The 15,484-nt window shown below is 39.6% G+C and overlaps 1 protein-coding gene across 1 annotated transcript in view; it reads left to right on the top strand.

Moving 5' to 3' along the window:
* Positions 1 to 15,484, top strand: part of nbas (NBAS subunit of NRZ tethering complex) — a 173,348-nt gene that overhangs the window by 21,242 nt on the left and 136,622 nt on the right. The window contains exons 15-17 of the mRNA XM_057822401.1: positions 1,112 to 1,381; positions 7,548 to 7,673; positions 7,745 to 8,022. Of these exons, the coding sequence (XP_057678384.1) occupies positions 1,112 to 1,381; positions 7,548 to 7,673; positions 7,745 to 8,022 (674 nt within the window). The remainder of the gene's footprint in view (positions 1 to 1,111; positions 1,382 to 7,547; positions 7,674 to 7,744; positions 8,023 to 15,484) is intronic.

The raw sequence follows: 15,484 nt of genomic DNA, 5'->3' as shown, positions 1-15,484 counted from the left end.
TCGAGTACAGATGCACAAAAATGTACTTATGAACAGTAACGAAGTACTTTGTTATATTTCACCAATGCTAATAGTTTTACGACCACCAAAGAAGGAAGGGCTGCTTCAAAACCATTATTTTGACAATTGTCTAACAACTGACTTTTTTTGTGAGAGGTATATATATATATATATTTTAAATGAAAAAAAAAATACCACAAGATATTTAAATAGCGTATTTTTTGGAATACAAGTCTTACCTGAAAAATATTTGTTCAATGTCAGCCTTCCAAGTTTTGTTGTCTGACTTGCTGTCTAGCTAGCTGTCGGTTTGGCTGGCTGACTTGCTGTCTAGCTAGCTGGCTGGCTGGGTGTCTAGCTAGCTGTCTGTCTCGCTGGCTGTCTAGCTAGCGTTCTGTCTGTCTGTCTGTCTGTTTGGCTAGCTGTCTGGCTGGCTGAATGGCTGTCTAGCTAGCTGTTTGGCTGGCTAGTTGTCTGTCTCGCTGGCTGTCTAGCTAGCGTTCTGGCTGTCTGTCTGTCTGTTTGGCTAGCTGTCTGTCTGGCTGGTTGACTGGCTGTCTAGCTAGCTGTCTGGCTGGGTGTTTAGTTAGCTGGCTGGCTGAATGGCTGTCTAGCTAGCTAGCTGACTGACTGGCTGGCTGGCTGTCTAGCTAGCTGTCTGTTTGGCTGGCTGGCTGGCTGGCTGGCTGTCTAGCTAGCTGTCTGTTTGGCTGGCTGGCTGGCTGGCTGGCTGTCTAGCTAGCTGTCTGTTTGGCTGGCTGTCTAGCTAGCTGTCTAGCTAGCTGTCTGCCTGCCTGGCTGGCTGACTGACTGACTGGCTGTCTAGATAGGTCGCTGGTTGTCTCACTAGATAGCTGGCTGGCTGGGTGTGTAGCTAGCTGGCTGGCTGCGTGTCTAGCTAGCTGGCCTGCTGGCTGTCTGTCTAGCTGTCTGTCTGGCTATCGCTGTCAATGGCAGCCAAGGGGGTTAGAAAAAAACATTTAAAAAATAATGACTTTTTCAAAAAAACAAACAAACAAAAAAAATAATAATAAAGCCAAATTTACTTTAAAATAAATAGATTATAATTCTGCCTCTTACACAATCTCAAATCAGTTTTTCTGTCCCACAGTGCGAGGTGAAGCTAGCCCAGAAGCGCGGGCGGCCGGAGAGCAACCTCGGCGAGGACGACGAGGGCGGCGACGATGGCGGCGGGGATTCCGACTCGGACGACGAGACCTCCGCCAAGGCCCGCTACTTCGGTTACCTCAAGCAAGGCTTGTACTACGTGACGGAAATGGAACGCTTTGCCCCGCCGCGCAAGCGCTCTCGCACCATCCTCAAGAACTACCGGCTGGTTAGTCTCCGGTCCACCACACCTGAGGAACTCTACCAGAGAAAGGTAGGACAACTGAATTGACTTTGTTGGAAATGCTTCATTTTAATATCAAATGATAGAAATTGCAGGTGTCCAACAAAAAGAAAAAACAAAGAAACATGATTTGAAAAAAAATATACATTCTTAGAAATTAAAGTTGTCAGATAATGACTTTTTAACCGATATTGTGCAACTCCAAACATTTGAAACCAATATATGTGGTCGTGGACTTAACATATTATGGTTAATTGTATTGTGATGCCTCAGTGGATGCTTTAATCGTGATAAATATAACAACTTAAGGTTTTCCAATAAGCATTCTGTGAAAAATGGAGAACAACTTCAACTAAAGTTATGGAAAAAGTGCCTATGTTGCACCACTATATTTATTGTTAAAATGAAAAAAAGTGCAAACATTTTTTTGGGCGCAAGTGCAAAGTACCATTAAAACAGATAGTGAAAAACCAATGTCGAAATTATCAGTGTTCATTTTAAAATGCTTTTATCGACTGATATTATCTGCTACCCAATATTATCGGACAATTTTATTTTAAAAAAATGAAGTCATTTTTAAAAATGCATATATTATGATTATTTTTATTAGACATGTCCCCGAGCTTATCACGTGTTCGGAAATCGGGCTGATCGGGCCATTTTTCAGAGTCTGGTGAAAAAGGATTGGGTTTTTGATTTTAAAAAAAAAATCAAAATAACCATCCAAAAAGTCCAAAAGTATTGTGTTTAATGGTGGCGGGTACACTGTGGTCTGGACTGTTGTTAAAAAATGCTTCCATACAAGAGCACTCAGATGACATACATAGATAAAGGATAGCTGCACTCTGGTTTGGCCCACATCAGGCTGTAAGTTGTTTCAGCTAACATATGTTTCTGTATGCATTTGTAATTAGGTTTACAGCTACAATTTGTGAAGTTACGTGTGAGCGATTTTTTTTTATTAGAATTGTAAATACGTTAGCATTCGTAGCATTTAAGTTTTGGACATTTGTTAAGCAAATTAGGCTAATTTAAAATACTAAATTTACACATTGATCAGACTAGATGGACGTTTGAACACTAGTTTTGTACGTGTGTGTTGTAGCGTTACAAATTGTCAAAAGTGAAGTAAAAAACTTCAAAAAGCTGAAATGCTTTGTTTGCTGTAAGTCAAGCTACATAATTTCATGTTTAGTGAGGACAGAACAAGTCATGTTAATAATGTAAAGTAAAAAATAAGACTGGAGACAAAAATGGCGGACGAGACTCCAGCGTCGTAAAGTTAAAATCGATTAAGTCGAGTACGGCATGAAATTGCCATGTAAATAAGAAAAAATAAATTAATAAAAAACAAAAAAAACCCAGGGACTACCTGTATTTTATTTTATTTTTTTTTATTTTCTAAGGGCTAAAAAGTAACAAAACAATCCGAAAATACAGTGACATGACCAAAAGAAACAAAAATATATATACATTTCATACTCTGCTCTACAGGTCGACAGATATGTCGGCCGGCCGATATTTTGGGTCGATACTTGGACTTTTTTCCAACATCGGCCATCGATTAACAAAAAAAATAAGCTGATAACAAAGGGATTTTAATCAGGCATTTTTGTGGGCAACTGTGGCTTCTGCTAACTGACGCTAGAACCCTGGAAGGACCCTGCACAGCTTGAATCGCAGGCTGCTACAGGAAGCTTCAGTCTTGCCTATTTTGTAAATATTGTAAGATTTAAAAAAAAATGTTGCATAAGAGAATATGCAATGTTGCTTTAGCCTTTTAAGGCGTTTACCGAGTTATCCTTTTACTCTAAATGTAACTTGTAGCGTTAGTGTAGCATTTGAGTTAGCATTAGCTTCTGGGACATCCCTGCTTTTTATCATTATTTTTATTGAGTGATTCAGACAAAACACTAGCCAGACTACTATGATTCCAACAAAGCAGTAGCTTCGCAATGAAATGGACCGAACGAAGTGTTTTTTTTTTGCTGCCCGCGAATGCTAATTGCGGCGTCGGAAGGCGACAAATTGCGGCGAAAGCCACAACGTGCACTTTGACAAAGCCCTCCAAGTTTGAGCGCTGCCGACACATCCGTTATTTTTATGAGCCTGCGTGCAGCGCCTTCTTCATCACTGTCATCATCATCGGAGGCCATTAGTCTTGGCCATCGCTTCCAACTGCGCGCAGTTAAAAGGCATACATCATTATTACTATCGCTTTGGAACACTCGCCGTCCTGCGGCAGATGCGCCGCATTTCTCCTCCTTTCACCGCGACGAAACTCTGGATGCTCGTATCTCAAAATTGGCTGTGCTTTATCCAAAAACTACCTTTGTTGATTGTTAATATAAATATTTTATATACAGTATTAATTAGTGTAGAGGTCAATCCTGCACCCCTAGTTTGTGGTTAAAAAATGTATATAAGTTGATCCTCATAAAGGTCGCACCACAATATGGGAGATTTTTGGGCAAATTTTCGCACCCATTTTCAATTCCGGTATGACTGAAACATACACTTTTTTTTTTTACATTTTATCATTGATTAACTGAAATTTTTATTTAGTAACAATTTACATACAGTCGTGTGAAAAAAGTCGGACACCATAAAAAATTGATTTTGCCTTGTGGCATTTTTTTTTGCCATGTGGAGAAAACTGATTTTACCATGTGGCATTTTTTTGGCATTTGGCAAAACGGATTTTGCCATGTGGCATTTTTCTGCCGTGTGGAGAAAACTGATTTTGCCATGTGGCGTTTTTTTTGCTGTGTGGAGAAATTGATTTTGCCATGTGGCATTTTTCTGCCATTCGGCATTTTTTGCCATGTGGCATTTTTTTGGTCATGTGGCATAATGGATTTCGCCTTGTGGCATTTTTTTGCCATGTGGCAAAATTGATTTTGCTAAAACATTTTTTTGCCATATGGCAAGATTGATTTTGCCATATGGCAAAACGGATTTCGGCTTGTGGCATTTTTTTTTACAATGTGGCAAAATTGATTTTGCCCCCAAAAATTTTTGCCATGTGGCAACAACTTTTTTTGGCATGTGTCAATTTTTATTTTGCCATGTGGCATTTTTTTCGCCATGTGGCATTTTTTTTGCAATGTGGCAAAATTGATTTTGCATGTGGCATTTTTTTTGCAATGTGGCAAAATTGATTTTGCATGTGGCAAAATTGATTTTGTCATGTGGCATTTTTTTTTTTGCCATGTGGCAAAATGGATTTCGGCTTGTGGCATTTTTTTTACAATGTGGCAAAATTGATTTTGCCCCCCAAAAATTTTTGACATGTGTCATTTTTAAAAAAATTTTTTTTGCCATGTGGCATTTTTTTTTTTTTTGCCACATTTTTTTGCAATGTGGCAAAATTGATTTTGAAAAAATGCCACATGGCAAAAAAAAAAAAAAAAAAATCAACATGGGAAAGTCCTTTTTGCCACACTGAAAAAGATGCCACATGGAAAAAAATGCCCCATGTCAAAATCCATTTTGCCACATTGCAAATACCACTTTTGGTTCTCGCTGTCTCTCCTGCTGTGAGTGTCTTCCAACGCCCCCTGGGTTAAGATAACCTTTTTCTCAAATTTCTTTATCGCTCTCTGACACATTCAACCCAGGAAACACATTCCTCCGCCGCAGTCGGACCTTTGCGCAACACGTGCGAAGCCGCCGCCAACATTATCATTAGGCCGACCCACCGCGACGAAGCTAGAGGGGAGCAAGAGCGCTATTTTTTTCAGTCTTTTTTTTTTTTTTTTTTTTTAAATGTCCTCCTACGACGGCTTTAACTGCGCGGGCTTCTCTCTGCCCTCGAGGAAGTGCAGTCTGGCTAATGTGCCGCTTTGTACTCCCACACGCCGTGTGTGTGTACACGCCGCGTGCGTGTTTGGACTGGCGCACAATACGCGTGGGCTGGCTATTGTCCAATCGAATCGTTTTCAAGGCAATGATAGGACACAAATGCATCCGCGTTGCCAACAAAGGACAGCTATTTCAATCGGGACTCTGATGGCTGACGCTTATCATAGGTTTTTGTTTTTTTTTCACCTGGCACGTAGCCGTGTTATAATGTAGCGTACGCTGGGGCTTCCACAAATGATTGTTTTGAGTCAATTTATGTCTAATTATTTTTGCCATTAGTCGACTAATGGATCATATGTATGACTGAATATTAGGGCCAAAGGAAAAAGGACTAAGAGATTAACATTGTATTCGTAAGAGAAAAAAAAATCATAATATTACAAGATTAAAGTCGAAGTATTTGTACGAGAATAAGTCGTAATTTTACGAGATTGAAGTTGTAGTATAAATATTAGAAGTCGTAATAGTGCAATATTAGTCATAGTATTAGTCAGAGAAAAGTATTAATATTATGAGATTAAAGTCATATTAATATGAGAAAAAGATTGTAATATTACAAGATTTAAATCGTAGTATTAGTATGAGAAAAATGTTATAATATTATGAGATTAAAGTCATAGCATTCGTACGAGAATAAGTCGTAATTTTAAAGTTGTAGTATTAGTACGACAAAAGTATTAATATTACAAGATTAAAGTCATTTAGTATGATAAAAATCGTAATATTACGAGATTAAAGTCGTAGTATTTACATTAGAATAAATAATAATTTCAATGGCATTAACTAAATCACCCTTGCAGCTAATTAAAATGGATTAAAGGTGACTCAACCTCTGTCCTGTGTCTTTGTGTGTACCCCGTTGACTGGCACTGGACTGCTTGACCGTGTGCATGGCATTATTAAGTCTGAAGGATACCAACAAATTTTGCAGCATAACGTAGGGCCCAGTGTGAGAAAGCTGGGTCTCCCTCAGAGATCATGGGTCTTCCAGCAGGACAATGACCCAAAATGCAGTTCAAAAATCACTAGAAAATGGTCCGAGAGAAAGCACTGGAGACTTCTAAAGTGGCCAGACCTGATTCCCATAGAAGACCTGTGGAGAGATCTGAAAATGGCACCCTTCAAAATCTCAGAGACCTGGAGCAGTTGGCCAAAGAAGAACGGTCTAAAATTCCAGCAGAGCACTGTAAGAATCTCATTGATGGATAACTGAAGCGGTTGTTTGCAGTTATTTTGTCTAAAGGTTGTGCTACCAAGTATTAGGCTAAGGGTGCCAATACTTTAGTTCGGCCCATTTTTGGAGTTTTGTGTAAAATGATGATGGGTAAAATATGTGATTATATGACCCGGAGTGAATAGAAGGGTTGATTAATTAAAATTCATTCCGGGTCAAAGGGTGAAATGATGGGTAAAGTATGTGATTATATGACCCGGAGTGAATAGCCATAATATTGCTTACAATAAACTTGTTTACTCCGCCACCTGTTATTGTTCTTCACACCATCCTGTCGTCTGGGTTCCACAGTTGGGAGGGAATCTCACGACATACTGGCGCCTCTGTAACACAACAAACCTCAACTGGGAGGGAATCTCATACCATAGCGGGGAGGGAATATGGGCAAAATGGTTCATCTTCTGAGCTTAGAGGCCGGCCACCTTCGTGCTCACGAGATGTACTGTTATAAAGCCAGGAGAATTCTCCACCCCGTTAGTCCCCCGCCAAAGGATGACGTATGAATCGCTTGGCTTTATTCCTCTTCTGACTCTGATCGGGGCGTTGGCTCTCCGCCCTTTTGTCACGGTAGGAGTTCTTTGCATTATTAGAGGAATACTTGTGCTTAGACGGTAGCGTGGGGATACTAGAAGTGACAATCTAGATCTAGCGTTATCGTTATTACATGTTATGCTTGTTTTGATATTTGTTTGCTTACCTTTGTGAGGGACTGTACTCAATAAACCTTTTGAATTCTGCAATAATCATCAATAAACATTGTCTATTGAGCAAAAGTGTGCTTGTTGCTGACTCACCGCGAACCCGTAAATTTCGTAAGACAAATTATTGAATTTTTTTTCTCCATTTTCTTTTGTGTTTTTTTCATTGCAAGCAAACTAAATGAAGATATTATTACCAACGCTATGTAATTGCAATCATTTTTCCGGGAAAAATTGAGCATTATCTGACAGAATTGCAGGGGAGCCAATGCTTTTGGCCAGCAGTGTAGTTAACTCTCTAAAGAATAAATATTACAAATGCCATTTTTGTCACTCGGCAAATATCATATGGTTTACAAAAGAATTGATCTCGTATCGTTGTGATATCTGTGCTTTCCAGATTGACAACGAAGAATACGGCGAGGCCTTGTCTCTGGCACAAGCGTACAACCTGGACTCGGACTTGGTCTACCAGAGACAATGGCGGAAGAGTACAGTTAGCATCGCTTCCATACAAGATTATCTCGTAAGATCCTCGTTTCTCCATTTCGCACGTCCTTTCCCTGACGCCGCTCCCACGCTTTGTTTTCCAACTAGAGCAAGATCCGCAAGCGCTCCTGGGTACTCCACGAGTGCGTCGAACGCGTCCCGGAGAACGTGGACGCGGCTAAGGAGCTGCTACAGTACGGCCTGAAGGGCACCGACCTGGAGGCGCTGATCGCCATCGGCAACAGGGAGGACGGGGGCAGATTCATCATGCCCGGCGACCTGGACCTGGACGACCTTCCTTACGAAGACCTGTCGGACGAGGAGGAGCTGACGGAGAGGGAGGGCAGGAGGAAGCGAGAGCTGCTGGACAAGGTCGACTTCAGCAGGTCAGGAGGGCAAAACTACTCAATTTCAATCACGTTTCCAGCTAGTAAGGGAAAATTCAGCCTCAAAAGCCAGATTTTGCGCAGGTGTGTTCCACACAAGTGCGTTTAAAAAAAAAAAAAAAAACTTTGTAAGCCGCGCCACCTAAAATTCCATAAAAGTTTTTTTTAAAAATCCATACTCATCGATACTTGGCCCCGCCTCCTCAGGTGGTTATTGCTATTTTTACAAATTCAAACACTACTACAAAAATTGAGTTTTTCCCCATGTTACACACTTTTGACTAGTGGTCAATTTTGACCAAAAACATATAATAAAATCCCTTTTACAAAATGAAAAACAACGTTCACATCGCAACCTTTTCACATGTTCACACTTGGTCATCACAATGGTCATCATGTTTGACCAAAAACCAAAGTTCACGATTTTGCTCATTTACATTTCGGTGTTAGTGGACACGTTTTTTTTTGGGGGGTGGGGGGGGGGGCAAAAACTGCTTTTATTTAAAAAAGAATTATGCTCTGTTACAATAAATACATTCTGAGAGAGACTTTTCACATGTTCACACTTTTGACCTAATGGTCATTGTTTTTGACCAAAAACTTGAAAACTCATGAAATCATATTTACAAATTCAAACACAAGGTACCTTTGCCTGTTCCCATCATTCATACATCGTGACAAAAATGGACACATTACACATGTTCACATTTTTGAACAATGGTCATTGTTTTTTACCAAAATCTTCCCATGAAATGCCATTTACAAATTCAAACAAGGTTCATATCTTTGCCTATTCCCATCATTCACATTTCTACATATCACAACAAAAATGGACACATTTCACAGGTTCACACTTTTGACCAAATTTTTATTGTTTTTGATCAAAAACATACCATGAAACCGCTTTTACAAATTCAACGACAAGGTTCACATCTTAACCTATTCACATTTCTACATGTTACCAAAAAATGAACATTTTTCACATGTTCGCACTTCTAACGAACGAACACGTCTATGAAGTCAACAAATTAAAATTCACATTTCGACATTTTACTGTACACTTTTCCGACCAAAAAACATCCCAAAAACTGCTTTTGTTTCAGTGACAATAGATATTTTCTGATTGACACATGTCACATGTTCACACTTTTGATCAAATGGTAGTTGATTTTGACCAAAAACCTCCCATAAAATTATATTTACAAATTCAAACACAAGGTATCTTTTCCCGTTTCCATGACTCACATTTCTACATCTTGCCAAAAATGGACACTTTTCACATGTTCACACTTCTAAACAAAGGTCATCACTTTTGACCAAAAACCTCCTATGAAATCAACAAATTAAAATTCACATTTCGACATGTTACTGTACACTTTTCCGACCAAAAAACATCCCAAAAGCCGGTTTTGTTTCAGTCACAATAAATATTTTCTGATTGACATATGTCACATGTTCACTTTTGACCAAATGGTCGCTGATTTAGACCAAAAACATCCCATAAAATTATGTTTAGTTATCTTTGCCCCTTCCCATGATTCACATTTCTACATCTTGCCAAAAAAAGGACTTTTCACATGTTCACATTTCTGACTAAAAACCTCCCATGAAATCAACAAATAAAAAATTTACATTTCGACATGTTACTGGACACTTTTTCGACCAAAAACATCCCATAAAGCAGCTTTTGTTTCAATTCCAGTGACAATAATAACCAATGGTCATTTTTGACCCCTAAAGAATACCATGAAACCCCTTTTACAAAATCAATAAGAAGGTTCACATCTTAACCTATTCACATTTCGACATATTACCAATGAATGAATGCTCTTCTCGTGTTCACACTTCTGACCAACGGTCATCACTTTTGACCAAAAACCTCCTACGAAATCCCATTTGCAAATTTAAATTTACATTTCGACACGTTTCTGGATACTTTTTCGACCAAAGAAACATCCCATAATATTGCTTTTTGTTTCCATTTCAGTGACAATAAATATTTTCTGATTGACACTTGTCACATGTTCACATTTTTGACCAACAACGTGTCATGTAATCCCATTCACAAATTCACACACAAGGTATCTTTCCCTGTTCCTGTAATTCACATTTCTACATCTCATGTCAAAATTGGACACACATTTCACACGTGCACACTTTTGTACGGTGGCCGAGAGTTGTCAGGCGAAATGCAAAGTCCAAACACTTTGCAAATAGAAAAAAGCATGAACCCAAATTACAAACGCTTTGCAAAAGAAAAAAGCACGCATGCAAACTGCCACAACACGATCCCCGATTCCTAAAGTGCGATTGCAAATTGGCAAAAGCACGAATCCCAACTGCCACAACCTGACAGCAAATAGCTCGTAGCACAACAGCAAACGGCTCACAGCACAGCAGCAAAATTACGCAACACAACGGCAAGAGGATGACCCGGAAGTTAAAAAAAAATAAAAAATAAATAAATAAAGGACGACACTTTATACACTTTATATGTGCTTTGTGACCATCTATACGGACCTCCATGAAGTTGCCCCCCCCCACACCCCCATCGGACGCAAATTTATATAAAAATGATGTCAATCGTTTGTGCTGCACCGGTTTTGTTGATGCAGTATTATGCTTTTATAGAGATACTAATTTCGAGTGGTGATGTCACTAGTAGCTTTTCCTCAGTTTAGCTCCCGCGGCTAACGGAGCGTAGCAACTCTCTCGATAACAGGGGGGTGTCCTAAAAACTAGCTAGCAGGAACGTAGCACAAACGAATGGCACCACTTCGGAACCATTTTGCTGTAAATGAGGGACTTAGAGGGATGTCAGCACTCGAAATTAGTATCTCAAGCCCCCAATTTACTGCAAAATGGACCCGAATTTGTGTTATGACACCCCTCTGGTATTGAGAGAGTTGGTACACTCCATTAGCCGCGGGAGCTAAACTGAGGAAAAGCTACGAGTGACGTTACCGCTCGAAATTAATATCTCAATAAAAGCATAATACTGTAGCTACAAAACCGTTGCAGCACAAACGATTAACATCATTTTTATATAAATTTGCGGGGTGGGGGCAACTTCATGGAGGTCCGTATAGATGGTCACAAAGCACATTTAAAGTGTCGTCCTTTTTTTTTTTTTTTTTAAAACTTCCGGGTCATCCTCTTGCTGTTGTGTTGCGTGATTTTGCTGCTGTGCTGTGAACCGTTTGCGGTTGTGCTACGAGCTATTTGCTGTCGTGTTGTGGCAGTTGGGATTCGTGCTTTGGCCAATTTGCAATCGCGGTTCAGGAATTGGGGATCGTGTTGTGACAATTTGCATTCATGCTACGAGCCATTTGCTGTCGTGTTGTGGCAATTGGGGTTCGTGCTTTTGCCAATTTGTAATCGCGCTTTAGGAATTGGGGATCGTGTTGTGGCAGTTTGCAGTCGTGCTTTTTTCTTTTGCAAAGCGTTTGCAATTTGGGTTCGTGCTTTTTTTCTATTCGCAAAGTGTTTGGACTTTGCATTTCGCCTGACACCTCTCGGCCACCGTACTTTTGACCCAATAGTCATTGATATTTTGACCAAAAACGTGAAATCTTATTTACAAATTCAAACACAAGGTAACTTTGCCTATTCCCATAAGTGGACACATTTCACATGTTCACACTTCTGACCAAATGCTTACTATTTTTGACCAAAAAGTCGTCATTAAAATGAAAACATTCCCCCAAATTTTCTCCCCAAAAAGAGCTAATTTTCTATTTGCATAGGACAGTAGCAGGGGTGGAGTTTGGGGTGTTGCGGGTAGTGTGGCTGCACCTGGGCCTTGGCTCTTAGGGTTAAAAAAAAATCATGTGTAACAATGTGCTGGTAGTGAGTTAAAGCGAGCGTACATATCATAGTGGGCCACAATCCCCATGTAAGAAAACCTTATCTGATTTTGATAAACCCCCGTGTTGCCTTCTGCGGTCGTTTTAGATGAGGTCATTAATTTTTCCACCGAAGCGGAGTCGGTCGGCGGCGGCGTGGGAGGAAACATGAGAGCGAGCCCTCCACCTTTCCCAATAATGCTTTGATGAGTACGGGGGAGACGGTGGGGGGACATTAGCGGGGACAACGGAGATTAGCGGCTAATCAGCCCGGTGTAATTTATGCCTTTGTTGTTAAGCGCTTGGGGAAAGACTAATGAAAACGCCTTCAGTGGCCACTAATCACCTCTCGCGCACGCGGACGGGTTCGCGTTAAAACCTCGGAAAGGTACAAAACCGCGGCGTTTACCCGTATAAATGGCGCTCGTTAAAAATGCATTTGCGGGCAGATTTTTTTTTTTGCTCTCGCTCTTAAGACGCTTAACCCTCATTTGAATGAGCGGCGGTGGAAGGTGTGCGCGTTCTTTCCCTGAAAAGAAAATATGATTGGATTGAAAGAAATCACTTGAGGCTGTAATGAATTGCCTTTTCGAGATATTCTTCTGCCTCCCGCTAACGTCGCCGCGAGGCCCGCGGCACGAGCCAGAGATGGATAATAATTCTCTTAATTTCTTTTTAAGTACATCGCCGTTATAGAAATGGCTCGGTATCGATCACATCTGTTCCACGGGTTTGTGCGTGGGCGCAGCAAATCCGTAGTCGAGAAAACTAGCGGTGAATCGTCACGTTTCCACGCCGTTGGCGATAATACCGCTGTATTGGGCCTTGTCAAGGGCTTTAAAAAAATGATAACAATCAAATCAATTAGGGCTACAGCTATCGAATATTTTAGTAATCGACTGAAAATTCTATCGATTAATCGAGTAATCGGATAAAACCAATATATTTTTAGGTGAAGAGCATTTATAAATATACATGAGAAAACAAGACATTTCATCTAATCTTGAACCATTTTCAGTCAATCAATGTCTTTATTTTCGATGTATATTGTTGAAAACTAGAGGCGTGCGAAATTTCCGATTCTTAGATTATTCGCGATTCGGCCGTGGAAGATTCGAGAACGATTCACAAATTCCGATTATTGAATTATACCAGGTAAAGCGGAAGTAAAACACAGTCAGCGCGGTCTTTGGGACGCAATGAGGAACGGACCGAGAGTAAATATCATGTTCAACTCATGCCGCTAGATAAAAAAAACCTGATTGCGGCCGACAGCCGCTACAAACAACGCCCAGTTGCTAGTTGCTACAAACATACGGCGACAGTAGACAGATATCATATACTGTATATGTCGAACTAGATGCAATATGACAGACGACGTCAGTGTTAGAAGATGTAATTTTGAACAGAGATGCGAAATGACAGACTTTCCGGTATAAGTAAACAGCCGCCATCTTAAAGCAGTAGACCTCTCTAGAAGGCTCTGTTGTAGCGAACTTAATTAACTTTTTATCTAAAATACTCTAAAATAATCGGCAGAATCTTGTCTTGAATCTATCTTTAAATGATGAATTAGTTTTAAAACTTTGACAAAAGTAGACAGAAGGGAAATAATGTAATAACGGGAGCAATTTTAACAACTGTAACAGTTGATTCACAACATTAAATTAATTGAATGTAGTTTAAAGCTGCTGATTCAGAATGGGGACAGGAGTTTTTTTATTTACTGTTATTTTTATATATTTGTTTACTGTTATATGTTAACTTGATACTGAAATAGTAGTTTGGTTTAGCCTGAGAGGATTTTTGAACAATTTTGGAACTAATGTACAAAACATTAAAAAAAATAAAATAAAAAATAAAAAAGGAGGGGGGTGCATCAATAATCGTTTTATAATCGAATCGGAGCCTCTGAATCGTAAACGAATCGTTAGGTGCCCAAAGATTCCCAGCTCTATTGAAAACAGCCAACAATTGCATCTCAGATGTAACTAGAATAAAAAAAAGACAAATTCACTGCTTTCACTAAAAACACCTTTAGATCTTATTAAAAAAAAAAAAAAAAATATATATATATATATATATATATATATATATATATACCTAAAAATGCTGTTACGCTTGATAACACATCACTTAAAAGTTAGGATTTTTTTTCCCCACGTGTTTCAATTGAATTTCTATCTGTGTCAAGCCATTTTTAAGTTCTAGTTAAGTTTTAAGTTAGTCTAAACTGTAAGTCCTGATAGGATTTTGAGTTTTTGCAGTGTTCAAAATAAATGTATGATACAGGCTATATTGGAGCACATTAGGGACCAGCGCTACTTGGTGTTTTATCCAGCAATGACTACTGAGCTAAAATTGATAGTTAGCATTACTGAGTTTTTATTTTACACCCTCATCACTCCACAACACTGTTATGTTAAAGCCTGTATGTAAGACTCGTTAGCCACGCATCGAAAGTGGTCATAATTAATAGAAACCTAGCCCTCCGCAGAGCTAACGTTACTTGAGCTAGTGACAGTAACGTAAATCTTATTTATTAGCGCTTAGCGCTCTACTGCTTTAAGATGGCGGCTGTTTACTAACGCTGCTGAGTCTGTCATTTCGCATCTAGTTCAACATACATGTGATCTCTATGAGACTCATCAGACGCTACCTGCTACCAACGTAGCAGCTAACGTCGCTAGCTTCTACTGTTCATTCCACAACATGATCGGGGATTCGTCAAAACTTTTCTTTTATCCCAGGCAATAGTAGGTGGTTTATTTACCTGACATGCTTTAAATCATAAAAATAATAACAGCCTATATCTTACCAGTCTTGTAATCTCGATGGGTCTTGTCTCCATTCCATGTCAGGTAGTGTGGGCACATTGTTTGCATCCTGATTAGCGTCTGGCTAATACATGTTAGGTCCAACATAAAATTCCAACCTCCTCCTCCTCTTCCTCCCAACTCTTCAAAAACTTGGATCGTCTCACTTGCGCTCGATCTATCGCTTATATCGCTGTTTGAATCATTGTTTGAAGGGCTTTGTATGGCGGCTGTATGGAGCGCTGCCATCGCTGTTCTCGGTGTGACGTATCACTTCCGGGTTCGTCCCCTTTCAGGCTCGAACTTCGGAAACGCGATTATTTTGTCAAATATACAACATATAAATTTTCATGCTTTATTTGTTGGACAATGTTTAATTACTTTAATTGTGACCCTATTTGGCATTTTATGAAATTACTTCACATTTGGTCTTTAAAGTAAACTTTAATGTTCATTCACCCCTCTGAGTCAAAATGAATGGGACGTCTAGTGCCATTAATGGTTGCCAGTAGAGATGTCCCGATCGATTGGGATGCCGATCGATCGGGTCCGATCACGTCATGTTCGAAGTATCGGAATCGGCAAAAAAATATCGGACATGTCTTTTTTTAACATATATATATATTTTAATTGTTTTTTAATTGTATTTAACGTTACAGACATAATATGTTACAGTCATCCAGAGTCTTTAGTTTAGGCTTAAAGTAGGGTTATCAAATTTATCCCGTTAACGGCAGTAATTAATTTTTTAATAAATTTATCACGTTAAAATATTTAACGCAATTAACGCATGCGCTGCAC

The sequence above is a fragment of the Corythoichthys intestinalis genome, chromosome 19, assembly GCF_030265065.1.
Source record: "Corythoichthys intestinalis isolate RoL2023-P3 chromosome 19, ASM3026506v1, whole genome shotgun sequence".
In the NCBI taxonomy this organism is placed as follows: domain Eukaryota; kingdom Metazoa; phylum Chordata; class Actinopteri; order Syngnathiformes; family Syngnathidae; genus Corythoichthys; species Corythoichthys intestinalis.
Note: the sequence above shows the minus strand (reverse complement) of the source record. Positions and strands in the feature narration are given on the sequence as shown.